The 13,727-nt window shown below is 44.5% G+C and overlaps 1 protein-coding gene across 2 annotated transcripts in view; it reads left to right on the top strand.

Moving 5' to 3' along the window:
* Nucleotides 1-13,727, top strand: part of LOC118389324 (VPS10 domain-containing receptor SorCS3-like) — a 221,716-nt gene that overhangs the window by 200,062 nt on the left and 7,927 nt on the right. For both annotated transcript variants that reach the window (XM_052527778.1, XM_052527779.1), the window contains 3 exons: nt 3,962-4,095; nt 8,461-8,584; nt 8,997-9,109. In XM_052527778.1, the coding sequence (XP_052383738.1) occupies nt 3,962-4,095; nt 8,461-8,584; nt 8,997-9,109 (371 nt within the window). The remainder of the gene's footprint in view (nt 1-3,961; nt 4,096-8,460; nt 8,585-8,996; nt 9,110-13,727) is intronic.

The following is a 13,727-nucleotide window of genomic DNA, read 5'->3' as shown; positions in this document are numbered from 1 at the left end:
GTGCACCTCAGCCACGCTCAAGGTACTAAACGATATCATAAACGCCATCGATTAAAGACAGTACTGTGCAGCCGTCTTCATCGACCTTGCCAAGCTTCCGACTCGGTCAATCACCATATTCTTATCGGCAGACTCAGTAGCCTCGGTTTTTCGGATGACTGCCTTGCCTGGTTCACCAATTACTTTTCAGACAGAGTTCAGTGTGTCAAATCGGAGGGCATGCTGTCCGGTCCTCTGGAAGTCTCTATGGGGGTGCCACAAGGTTCAATCCTCGGGCCGACTCTTTTTTCTGTATATATCAATGATGTTGCTCTTGCTGCGGGCGATTCCCTGATCCACCTCTACGCAGACGACACCATTCTATATACTTCCGGCCCGTCCTTGGACACTGTGCTATCTAACCTCCAAACGAGCTTCAATGCCATACAACACTCCTTCCGTGGCCTCCAACTGCTCTTAAACGCTAGTAAAACCAAATGCATGCTTTTCAACCGTTCACTGCCTGCACCCGCATGCCTGACCAGCATCACCACCCTGGATGGTTCCAACCTTGAATATGTGGACATATTAAGTAAGTACCTAGGTGTCTGGCTAGACTGTAAACTCTCCTTCCAGACTCACATCAAACATCTCCAATCGAAAATCAAATCAAGAGTCGGCTTTCTATTCCGCAACAAAGCCTCCTTCACTCACGCCGCCAAATTTACCCTAGTAAAACTGACTATCCTACCGATCCTCGACTTCGGCGATGTCATCTACAAAATTGTCTCCAACACTCTACTCAGCAAACTGGATGCAGTTTATCACTGTGCCATCCGTTTTGTCACTAAAGCACCTTATACCACCCACCACTGCGACTTGTACGCTCTAGTCGGCTGGCCCTCGCTACATATTCGGCGCCAGACCCACTGGCTCCAGGTCATCTACAAGTCCATGCTAGGTAAAGCTCCGTCTTATCTCAGTTCACTGGTCACGATGGCAACACCCATGCGTAGCACGCGCTCCAGCAGGTGTATCTCACTGATCATCCCTAAAGCCAACATGTAATGAACTTCGTCTGTTGTTTGTAGAGAGTCAGACCGAAATGCAGCGTGTAGGTTACTCATGACTTTTAATGAAGAATAATGCGGTACATGAAATAACTGAAAATACAAAAACAACAAACGAGTGAAACTAATACAGCCTATCTGGTGACTAACACTAAGACAGGTACAATCACCCACGAAATACAACGCGCACTCAGGCTACCTAAATACGGTTCCCAATCCGAGACAACGAGAATCAGCTGACTCCAATTAGGAATCGCCTCAGGCAGCAAAGCCTAACTAGACACACCCCTAATAATACACACTCCCAATTAATACAAACCCCAATACGAAATACAACATATAAACCCATGTCACACCCTGGCCTACCCAAACATATAACAAAAACACAAGATACAATGACCAAGGCGTGACACAACACCTCATTTGGCCGCCTTTCGTTCCAGTTCTCTGCTGCCTGTGACTGGAACGAATTGCAAAAATCGCTGAAGTTGGAGACTTTTATCTCCCTCACCAACTTCAAACATCTATTATCTGAGCAGCTAACCGATCGCTGCAGCTGTACATAGTCTATCGGCAAATAGCCCACCCATTTTTACCTACCTCATCCCCATTCATTTTTTATTTATTTACTTTTCTGCTCTTTTGCACACCAATATCTCTACCTGTACATGAACATCTGATCATTTATCACTCCAGTGTTAATCTGCAAAATTGTAATTATTCGCCTACCTCATGCCTTTTGCACACAATGTATATAGACTCCACTTTTTTTTCCCTATTGTGTTATTGACTTGTTAATTGTTTACTCCATCTGTGTTGTCTGCTCACACTGCTGTGCTTTATCTTGGCCAGGTCACAGTTGCAAATGAGAACTTGTTCTCAACTAGCCTACCTGGTTAAATAAAGGTGAAATAAAAAATTTAGTTTGTACTGTACCTGATAGATAATTGGTCAGTTACTGTGACGTCGGCCATTGATTGGCCATTGAGTGGTCGCTCACCTGATGACCCAGGTCTGAATCAGTCCCTGATTGGAGGGAAAGAATGGAAAACAACAGTGCCGTGGTTCTCAAGGATCATAATTAAATATCTCTGCCTCATATTTTTCTCTAAATTACCACCTTACTAAATATACAGCAGTGTACAATGGAGCCAGTTAAAGGCAAAGTACCCGAATGCTTTCAAAATAGTACAGCACATTGATGCCCTCTCTCATTTCATCTTGTAATGAACAAGCCAGCCAAATGTCAAGTAAATAATAGTGACAAATATAACATGCTTATGTCTAAAAGGCTTCAGGAATTATTCAGCCCTTTGAGGTGCAGTGTTTGAATTGCCCCCTCGGCTCTTGATTTGAACAGGGAGGCTTTCGTCAATTAGTGAAGGTGCCATTTAAATGTTGTCTCTGGTCACCACGTCACTTTCAATCAGTGTACTTTGATATTATTGATGTCATTGATTCTGCTGGTGTTTTTTCCTGGTTTGGTACAAATTATTATACTTTTTTTTGTACTTTCACCCTTTTTTCTCCCCAATTTCATGATATCCAATTGGTAGTTACAGTCTTGTTTCATCGCTGCAACTCCCATACGGTCTCGGGAGAGGTGATGCGTTCCCTCAAAATATGACCCTGCGATGCAGTGCCTTAGACCACTGCACCACTCGGGAGGCTGTTTGGCACATTTTGAGGGAATTTACAGGGGAGAGAGTGTGCAGATAATGCTTTTAGCAATGTGCCAATCACGATGCCACCACATATTTCAAATTGGAATATTTTTAACACTAGACACAGTTTAGGGAGCCTGACCAAATGACTCACATCACACACACACACAACACACACACATATGCACATCCGCATAGACACAAACTTAAAAGGGGAAGACACACAGATACGCACACTTTCTCTCTCTGTCACACACATCACACACGCACACAAACATACACAGACACTAACACACACACATACATACACTGCATGCGTTTGAACGCTAGGATAAAGATTAGTCTCAGTTAAAGAGGATAAGAGTTAACCGAAGCCCAGGCGGAGACGTACAGTACACACCAGAACGCCAAGTCACACCACTGTCAGCCGGAGTTTTACTGTTAAAATAGCGTGTTATATCTCCACTATAGGAAACTTCACCACTTAGATCACGATAATGCCACATACACCCACGTCAACTCCCATTACGGTCTCAGCATGTCAGACAACAGTATTACTCACAAGGTATCACATCATAAACATGATAACGTCAAGTCGAGAATAAATCTTGTTCTTCAACTAAATTCCATCAAAACTATGGAACAGTATGATAGTTAATGACATTTGTTGAGTAAGATTTCATTCACCTTCCCTTTTCAGCTAAAGTAGTCTTATTGAAAAGAAGGTCCCATACATTACCCCAGTGATAATGATAAATGATACTGGCAAACGCAGTGTGGGAGATCTTGTTTTCTCTAATTCTTCATTTAAGAAGGTTTCTATTTATTTTTTCCCACACAGCTGTAAATGATCTTCGGATGTGCCAGTGCTTTTCATATATTAAAACAAAAAATGATCTAAAAATAATATTTTGATGTGCGAGTGATTTTCATATTGTGTAGTTAGGCAATCTCAAGCAATGTCCATGTAATTACAATCATATATGGAGTCTGAATCATCCAATACGGAGTCTGAATCATCCAATACTGAGTCTGAATCATCCAATACTGAGTCTGAATCATCCAATACTGAGTCTGAATCACTCAATACTGAGTCTGAATCATCCAATACTGAGTCTGAATCACTCAATACTGAGTCTGAATCATCCACTTCTGAGTCTGTATTATCCAATACTGACTCTGTATAATCCAGTACTGAGTCTGAATCATCCAATACTGAATATGAATCATCCTCTGTGTTTGTATCAGGTCCTGTGGAACATGTCCAGTTGCTGGCTCCATTTGTGGCCATCAAGAACAAGGAAGTAAACCTAACAGCAGTGGTCTGGCCCATCCACTCAAGGACCCTCACCTACTTCTGGTGGCTGGGGAACAGCACTGAGGTAAACTAGACTTAAAACACTTGGTCTACAGGGAAGAGGGCCTATAACCTGAGCCCTGTGGGACTCCAGTGTTGTGTAAAGTATTCAGTATATGTGGGTTACCTGCTCTACAACATTAGTAGAGGTAAACTGACACTATTCAAAAGGGGTCTTACCCTATAATGCCATATAGTGTACATGTACTGCAGTGGTGGCTGGTGTAACTGTAAGTAAATCAGAGGACAGGCTTATTGTAATGGCTGGAGCAGAATAAATGGGAAAGCATCGAACACTTCAAAGACATGGTTTCCATTCCAGTTCCATTCCACTTCAGCCATTATTATGAGCTGTCCTCCCTTCAGTAGCCTCCACTGATGTATATATGGGTTATACATGATGTATATGGTATTACACACATTGACCACTTCTATTACCTAAGATGACAGTGATAGAGGCGGAGCAGTCTCTGATCTTATTGGTCTTAGAGTGATTATCTTAATTTACCGAGGTTAGCTAGCCAGCTATTTGTCGTCCTTAACGTAGGAGACTCTGCTAGCTAGCTAACAGCTAACAGCTAGCCAACGTCTACTGAATAGAACTCAACAACCCGGTCGCATTCACAGGTAGTATCACATTTTCATTTCATTTCATTACAGTACAACGGTTTGATTTGTTTGATCGTAGCTAGCTACATAGCTAGCTACATAGCTGTCTTTGTATCAAAGATAATTGTGTAGTCTAGAGCGATTTTCTAGGTTAGCTAGCCAGCTATTGTCGTTCTTTTAACGCAACGTAACGTAAACAACACTGCTAGCTAGCCAGCTAGCCCCCGAATTGCAGCACTGCAGAAACTATTACACTCAACGGAACGACTTGATTAGTGTAGTGTCAACAACGCAGCCACTCCCAGCTAGCCTACTTCAGCAGTACTGTATCATTTTAATCATTTTAGTCAATAAGATTCTTGCTACGTAAGTTTAACTTTCTGAACATTCGAGACGTGTAGTCCACTTGTCATTCCAATCTCCTTTGCATTAGCGTAGCCTCTTCTGTAGCCTGTCAACTATGTGTCTGTCTATCCCTGTTCTCTCCTCTCTGCACAGACCATACGAACGCTCCACACCGCGTGGCCGCGGCCACCCTAATCTGGTGGTCCCAGCGCGCACGACCCACGTGGAGTTCCAGGTCTCCGGTAGCCTCTGGAACTGCCGATCTGCGGCCAACAAGGCAGAGTTCATCTCAGCCTATGCCTCCCTCCAGTCCCTCGACTTCTTGGCACTGACGGAAACATGGATCACCACAGACAACACTGCTACTCCTACTGCTCTCTCTTCGTCCGCCCACGTGTTCTCGCACACCCGAGAGCTTCTGGTCAGCGGGGTGGTGGCACCGGGATCCTCATCTCTCCCAAGTGGTCATTCTCTCTTTCTCCCCTTACCCATCTGTCTATCGCCTCCTTTGAATTCCATGCTGTCACAGTTACCAGCCCTTTCAAGCTTAACATCCTTATCATTTATCGCCCTCCAGGTTCCCTCGGAGAGTTCATCAATGAGCTTGATACCTTGATAAGCTCCTTTCCTGAGGACGGCTCACCTCTCACAGTGCTGGGCGACTTTAACCTCCCCACGTCTACCTCTGACTCATTCCTCTCTGCCTCCTTCTTTCCACTCCTCTCCTCTTTTGACCTCACCCTCTCACCTTCCCCCCCTACTCACAAGGCAGGCAATACGCTCGACCTCATCTTTACTAGATGCTGTTCTTCCACTAACCTCATTGCAACTCCCCTCCAAGTCTCCGACCACTACCTTGTATCCTTTTCCCTCTCGCTCTCATCTAACACCTCCCACACTGCCCCTACTCGGATGGTATCGCACCGTCCCAACCTTCGCTCTCTCTCCCCCGCTACTCTCTCCTCTTCCATCCTATTATCTCTTCCCTCTGCTCAAACCTTCTCCAACCTATCTCCTGATTCTGCCTCCTCAGCCCTCCTCTCCTCCCTTTCTGCATCCTTTGACTCTCTATGTCCCCTATCCTCCAGGCCGGCTCGGTCCTCCCCTCCCGCCCCGTGGCTCGATGACTCTTTGCGAGCTCACAGAACAGGGCTCCGGGCAGCCGAGCGGAAATGGAGGAAAACTCGCCTCCCTGCGGACCTGGCATCCTTTCACTCCCTCCTCTCTACATTTTCCTCCTCTGTCTCTGCTGCTAAAGCCATTTTCTACCACTCTAAATTCCAAGCATCTGCCTCTAACCCTAGGAAGCTCTTTGCCACCTTCTCCTCCCTCCTGAATCCTCCTCCCCCTCCCCCCGCTCCTCCCTCTCTGCAGATGACTTCGTCAACCATTTTGAAAAGAAGGTTGACGACATCCGATCCTCGTTTGCTAAGTCAAACGACACCGCTGGTTCTGCTCACACTGCCCTACCCTGTGCTCTGACCTCTTTCTCCCCTCTCTCTCCAGATGAAATCTTGCGTCTTGTGACGGCCGGCCGCCCAACAACCTGCCCGCTTGATCCTATCCCCTCCTCTCTTCTCCAGACCATTTCCGGAGACCTTCTCCCTTACCTCACCTCGCTCATCAACTCATCCCTGACCGCTGGCTACGTCCCTTCCGTCCTCAAGAGAGCGAGAGTTGCACCCCTTCTGAAAAAACCTACACTCGATCCCTCCGATGTCAACAACTACAGACCAGTATCCCTTTTTTCTTTTCTCTCCAAAACTCTTGAACGTGCCGTCCTTGGCCAGCTCTACCGCTATCTCTCTCAGAATGACCTTCTTGATCCAAATCAGTCAGGTTTCAAGACTAGTCATTCAACTGAGACTGCTCTTCTCTGCATCACGGAGGCGCTCCGCACTGCTAAAGCTAACTCTGCTCTCATCCTTCTAGACCTATCGGCTGCCTTCGATACTGTGAACCATCAGATCCTCCTCTCCACCCTCTCCGAGTTGGGCATCTCCGGCGCGGCCCACGCTTGGATTGCGTCCTACCTGACAGGTCGCTCCTACCAGGTGGCGTGGCGAGAATCTGTCTCCTCACCACGCGCTCTCACCACTGGTGTCCCCCAGGGCTCTGTTCTAGGCCCTCTCCTATTCTCGCTATACACCAAGTCACTTGGCTCTGTCATAACCTCACATGGTCTCTCCTATCATTGCTATGCAGACGACACACAATTAATCTTCTCCTTTCCCCCTTCTGATGACCAGGTGGCGAATCGCATCTCTGCATGTCTGGCAGACATATCAGTGTGGATGACGGATCACCACCTCAAGCTGAACCTCGGCAAGACGGAGCTGCTCTTCCTCCCGGGGAAGGACTGCCCGTTCCATGATCTCGCCATCACGGTTGACAACTCCATTGTGTCCTCCTCCCAGAGCGCTAAGAACCTTGGCGTGATCCTGGACAACACCCTGTCGTTCTCAACTAACATCAAGGCGGTGGCCCGTTCCTGTAGGTTCATGCTCTACAACATCCGCAGAGTACGACCCTGCCTCACACAGGAAGCGGCGCAGGTCCTAATCCAGGCACTTGTCATCTCCCGTCTGGATTACTGCAACTCGCTGTTGGCTGGGCTCCCTGCCTGTGCCATTAAACCCCTACAACTCATCCAGAACGCCGCAGCCCGTCTGGTGTTCAACCTTCCCAAGTTCTCTCACGTCACCCCGCTCCTCCGCTCTCTCCACTGGCTTCCAGTTGAAGCTCGCATCCGCTACAAGACCATGGTGCTTGCCTACGGAGCTGTGAGGGGAACGGCACCTCAGTACCTCCAGGCTCTGATCAGGCCCTACACCCAAACAAGGGCACTGCGTTCATCCAACTCTGGCCTGCTCGCCTCCCTACCACTGAGGAAGTACAGTTCCCGCTCAGCCCAGTCAAAACTGTTCGCTGCTCTGGCCCCCCAATGGTGGAACAAACTCCCTCACGACGCTAGGACAGCGGAGTCAATCACCACCTTCCGGAGACACCTGAAACCCCACCTCTTTAAGGAATACCTAGGATAGGATAAGTAATCCTTCTCACCCCCCTTTAAGATTTAGATGCACTATTGTAAAGTGACTGTTCTACTGGATGTCATAAGGTGAATGCACCAATTTGTAAGTCGCTCTGGATAAGAGCGTCTGCTAAATGACTTAAATGTAAATGTTATTAGTTTGTCATGAGTTATTACCTTAGCTGCATTGTTTCTAGGTCTTATGTGGAGAATGTTTTTTGTAGGGTTTTACTCAAGTCAGAAGCTCCAACTACTCTTAGTGAGAAGTTCAAGGAGAAGTTGTTATCATCTGAAATGGGTTTCTTTCATGTTCCGGGGTTTTAGGTAAGTGTTTTAGGTGAAGGGATTATTACCTGATCAAAGTGTGATCATCCATTTTGTCCATGTTCCTTCTTCCTCCAGCCGGTGATCAGCTTAGATGGGAGCATCTCGTATACCTTCACCAGCGAGGGAATGAACACTGTTACGGTCCAAGTGTCTTCAGCCAACGCCATACTGCAAGACACTAAGACGATAGCAGTCCAAGGTAAGGATCAGTACTCTCTCTCTCTCTGATCACCTTATTCAAATTATTCAGCTTGATGTAATGCCAATTAGCACATCTAGCAGGCATCTGACTTTGTATGCTACGTTTGAGGATACTTTACATTTGGATATGTCAGGATATGCGAAAGGGGACATTTCCCCAATTATCTAAGAAATCACTTGTGCAAGCAATCAACTCCTCTTGTCAAAACATGAGCACATGCATACTGTACGCACACACACCAAAATCTCTGTCAGCTTTCCCACCCATCAGAAGACAGTTAGAGGGACACAACCAGAACAAAGGACAGTGAGGAATGGACAGGATACCTTGAGAATAATTCACCGAGATCAGGAGCTGAATTAACGGTCTGTTTCTGTTTCTCCCCTGGGTCTCTCTCTCTTTCTGACAGATTTCTTCAAATCTCTGCTTTTGTCTTTCTCCCCTAACCTGGACGAGTACAACCCTGATGTCCCCGAGTGGAGACAGGATGTGGGGAGAGTCATTAAGAAGGCTCTGCTCCAAGTAAGTGTGAATTCCTTCCATCTCTCTTTTTCTCTCTCTCTATCTTGTCTCTTCCTATCCTCTCAGACGCTTTGGCATTCACCCTCGGGCTGTCCTATGATTTGTTATCACACAGGTGCGAGAGTCTCGGCTTCTTCTTCCCCCCTCGAGGCAGCTTTATTAGCACAAACAGAAGTTGTAGCAATGAAATGTATTTTTCGGGAATTAGCCTGGAAGGAAGGAGATCTAGGCATTATCGTGACATTGGATGTGCGTAGTATCTTTGGAAGAGAGCTAGCGCTGATATGTCATATTTAAGTGTGTTGTTCTTCCACTTTGTGTATTGGTTTAGGTCTTTAGTGTGATAATTGTGGTCTCTCTGTGTTTTCACCAACTCCACAGTTGATTTGACATGAGAGGCGCCTCAGGCGAGTTAGTCTGAGAGCCAGTGGAGGGAGCTACTGTGATGAAGGACAGGGTGAAGCATTGTGAGGGATAAAGTGCACCTTATCACCTGGCATTCTGGGAGCCACATACTATGTTCATGGCAGTATAGTATAGCACCAGCCAATTGAATTGTGTTAAACAGAGGGGCACACTCAGTTACAGTTATATATCTAGCTTTGGCTATTAATTGCTAGCCTCAATTGGGATTTACAGCAATAGGGGGTTACAGCACCACTTGTCATACAGAAGGTTTTGTTATACAACCTTTTAGGACCAACATACATTTTACGGTATCTAATGAGTTTATGAACACGAACTAGTCCATGTGTCATGTGCTCCTCCATACACAGTTTAATCCTCATTTCATCTCTTTCACCCTTTCTCTAAAAGAAAATCATATTAAGGCCTATTGGTCTATGTACTGCTAGCGTTGTCATAGGGTTCATAGCCGAGATATTGTGCAGAAATCGTCATACAAAGTGTTATTCAAATTTTTACCTTAATTTATTTTTTTGAATTTTCTGCGGTTCACGTTCAGTTCACCCTCAAAATGAAACATATTCTGTTGTGTCAAGGTAAACAACTCCTCACAATGAGGAAAAGGAGAAGGTTCAGCAAAATTGCAATTAAAGTCAGGGTCCATTAAACTGCAGTGTTGCCGTACTACAGTACAGCTCTACGGTTGACAATAGTGAGAGTCAGGCAGGGATGCACTGTTGCTCCTCAGCTGAGTCCAACCCAATGCCTAATAGAGGTTTGAATGGGGAGTTCAGTAATAGAGGCTATTTTCAAGTTATTTTCCAGAATCATTCCATCTCTGCTTTCTCTGGCTTCTTCTTTCCTCCCCCTGTGGAACATGGAAGATGTCGAAGGCTCACTCTCAAGTTCCAGACAGTGACTGTCGGCAAATTCATATCATTTTCTATGTTTCGCGGAAGCCCCCCCTGGTTTCACCACCAGCTGTTAATGCATCTATCAGTGTGGTGAAAGAGTTTAACATGTCCTCTCTCCCCCTCCCCTGGGTAACGACTGTACTTGACTTCACAGAATAAAATCATAGATATAGGTGAATCATCATAACATATTTATAACAACATTGTTGGAAATAATGCACTATGGTAGGGGTTATGAAAATAGTATAACCCAATATTGTCAAGTTCATGACGAATGAGAAACAGAATCCACGTCTTGGTGTGTTTACAATAGTAATTAGTAATCAACCACTGTTTCATCTTATTTATTTAGCTTTGCATACAGTAATATTGTGAGGAAGCCGCTCCAAATGTGTTTGCTGTTAAAATATTAAAGCGACAAGATACAGTCTTGAAAAGGTGGTGTTTCAGCCAAATTTGGGCATGGACAAAGTTCCCTACAAAACACTCACTCATCTGATTCAGTCTGACTCACCCACTCTCCTCCCTTAACCCAGATCAGATTTTTCACTCCAGAAAATGAGTTTTGGGGGCACAAAATGCCAGCGCTACCTAAGCACACAGAGCCCGAAGGCTTTTTAGAGTAATGAGTGATCGCAAAAAGAACATTTGTGCTGAGTGTATTGATTTTTACAGGTGCTATTGTATCCTATCCCCTTCCATCTCCCATTCCTTCTGCTATTCCATACCTCTTTCCCCTCATTGCATGTCATTCATTTGCTCTATATTTGTCCACTACTTTTCTACTCAAATAGTGATTTTAAGGCCTGATAATTGATGTGCATTAAGTGTATGTGACTCACCGACTACGCCACTCCATTGTCCGCCAGTAACCAAATAGAGTACCCATACAAACATGAGTGGCTTTTTAAATGAACACTGATTTCTGGTTGGAACCCTGTGCCTAGCTGGAAATCTAAAGTGGATAAAGGACATTATGAAGAAAAACATTTAGTAGTAGCTATTTTGAAGTCATGGAAAAACAGTTGTTTTGCAAGACATGCTCTTCTCATCAAGAAAGAAATACACTTTTTGCAAAAACATGGAGGTTGAATTTGGATTGAAAAAGGTTCAACACATTATTTAACACCTAGGATCATATCATGTTATGTCACAGTCATAGTCATGTCATAGTTTGTCATTAAAGCTAAAACAACTTGTCTTAAACTGTTGTGACATTGTGTTATTTTAAGGCTGGTTATGACATCTACACAAGAGTGTCTAAACCCACAAAACCCACCACACAAAGCAAACCATATATTTATGTTATATTGCATTTTCTAAAATTGCCCACACATTGATGTCAGACATGTACCTACCCCAATGCACTGTTGCTCTGGACTGGGATGAATGCAGGATCAGATTTCAGAAGTAGGCCAAGACACCCTCTTTGTGACTGATGTCTGACATAGGTCTATCATGTACATGCCCTTATCTGTTTTATATCATTATGATGGTCATAATGCTTCTTGAGTGTCAAAGTACATTTTCTTAGTCCAAGTAAAGTGACAAAGATGGCCATAATGCTTCTTGACACTGTCATAAAGTGTATTTTCTTAGTCCAAGTAGAGTAACATAGGATGTATAATGTGTATTTTCATAAGTTATATGAGGACAAAATACATGATCGTAAAGAATTCAGTACAACAACAACATCAAAGGATTTACAGTGGGGCAAAAAAGTATTTAGTCAGCCACCAATTGTGCAAGTTCTCCCACTTAAAAAGATGAGAGAGGCCTGTTATTTTCATCATAGGAACACTTCAACTATGACAGACAAAATGAGAAAAAAAATCCAGAAAATCACATTGTAGGATTTTTAATGAATTTATTTGCAAATTATGGTGGAAAATAAGTATTTGGTCACCTACACACAAGCAAGATTTCTGGCTCTCACAGATTTCTTCTTTAAGAGGCTCCTCTGTCCTCCACTCGTTACCTGTATTAATGGTACCTGTTTGAACTTGTTATCAGTATAAAATATACCTGTCCACAACCTCAAACAGTCACACTCCAAACTCCACTATGGCCAAGACCAAAGAGCTGTCAAAGGACAACAGAAACAAAATTGTAGACCTGCACCAGGCTGGGAAGACTGAATCTGCAATAGGAAAGCAGCTTGGTTTGAAGAAATCAACTGTGGGAGCAATTATTAGGAAATGGAAGACATACAAGACCACTGATAGTCTCCCTCGATCTGGGGCTCCACGCAAGATCTCACCCCGTGGGGTCAAAATGATCACAAGAGCGGTGAGCAAAAATCCCAGAACCACACGGGGGGACCTAGTGAATGACCTGCAGAGAGCTGGGACCTGCTTAATCCAGTACATGTCCAGGCCCGTCTGAAGTTTGCTAGAGAGCATTTGGATGATCCAGAAGAAGATTGGGAGAATGTCATATGGTCAGATGAAACCAAAATACAACTTTTTGGTAAAAACTCAACTCGTCATGTTTGGAGGACAAATAATGCTGAGTTGCATCCAAAGAACACCATACCTACTGTGAAGCATGGGGGTGGAAGCATCATGCTTTCAGGCTTTTTTTCTGCAAAGGGACCAAGACGTCTGATCCGTGCAAAGGAAAGAATGAATGGGCCATGTATCGTGAGATTTTGAGTGAAAACCCCCTTCCATCAGCAAGGGCATTGAAGATGAAACGTGGCTGGGTCTTTCAGCATGATCCCAAACACACCACCCGGACAACGAAGGAGTGGCTTCGTAAGAAGCATTTCAAGGTCCTGGAGTGGCCTAGCCAGTCTCCAGATCTCAACCCCATAGAAAATCTTTGGAGGGAGTTGAAAGTCCGTGTTGCCCAGCAACAGCCCCAAAACATCACTGCTCTAGAGGGGATCTGCTTTGAGGAATGGGCCAAAATACCAGCAACGGTGTGTGAAAACCTTGTGAAGACTTACAGAAATCGTTTGACCTCTGTCATTGCCAACAAAGGCTATATAACAAAGTATTGAGATAAACTTTTGTTATTGACCAAATACTTATTTTCTACCATAATTTGCAAATAAATTAATTAAAAATCCTACAATGTGATTTTCTGAATTTGTTTTTCTTTGTACCTTTGATGAAAATTACAGGCCTCTCTCATCTTTTTAAGTGGGAGAACTTGCACAATTGGTGGCTGACTAAATTATTTTTTGCCCCACTGTATCTCTAAATTACATTATTTATTATTTATTTCTTCCCTGCCAAGAAGCTTCCTTTTTCCTTTCTCCATGTTTCCACTGGGCTTCCCTTCCTGCTTCTCTT

This window comes from Oncorhynchus keta, chromosome 10 (genome assembly GCF_023373465.1).
Source record: "Oncorhynchus keta strain PuntledgeMale-10-30-2019 chromosome 10, Oket_V2, whole genome shotgun sequence".
Lineage (NCBI taxonomy): Eukaryota > Metazoa > Chordata > Actinopteri > Salmoniformes > Salmonidae > Oncorhynchus > Oncorhynchus keta.
Note: the sequence above shows the minus strand (reverse complement) of the source record. Positions and strands in the feature narration are given on the sequence as shown.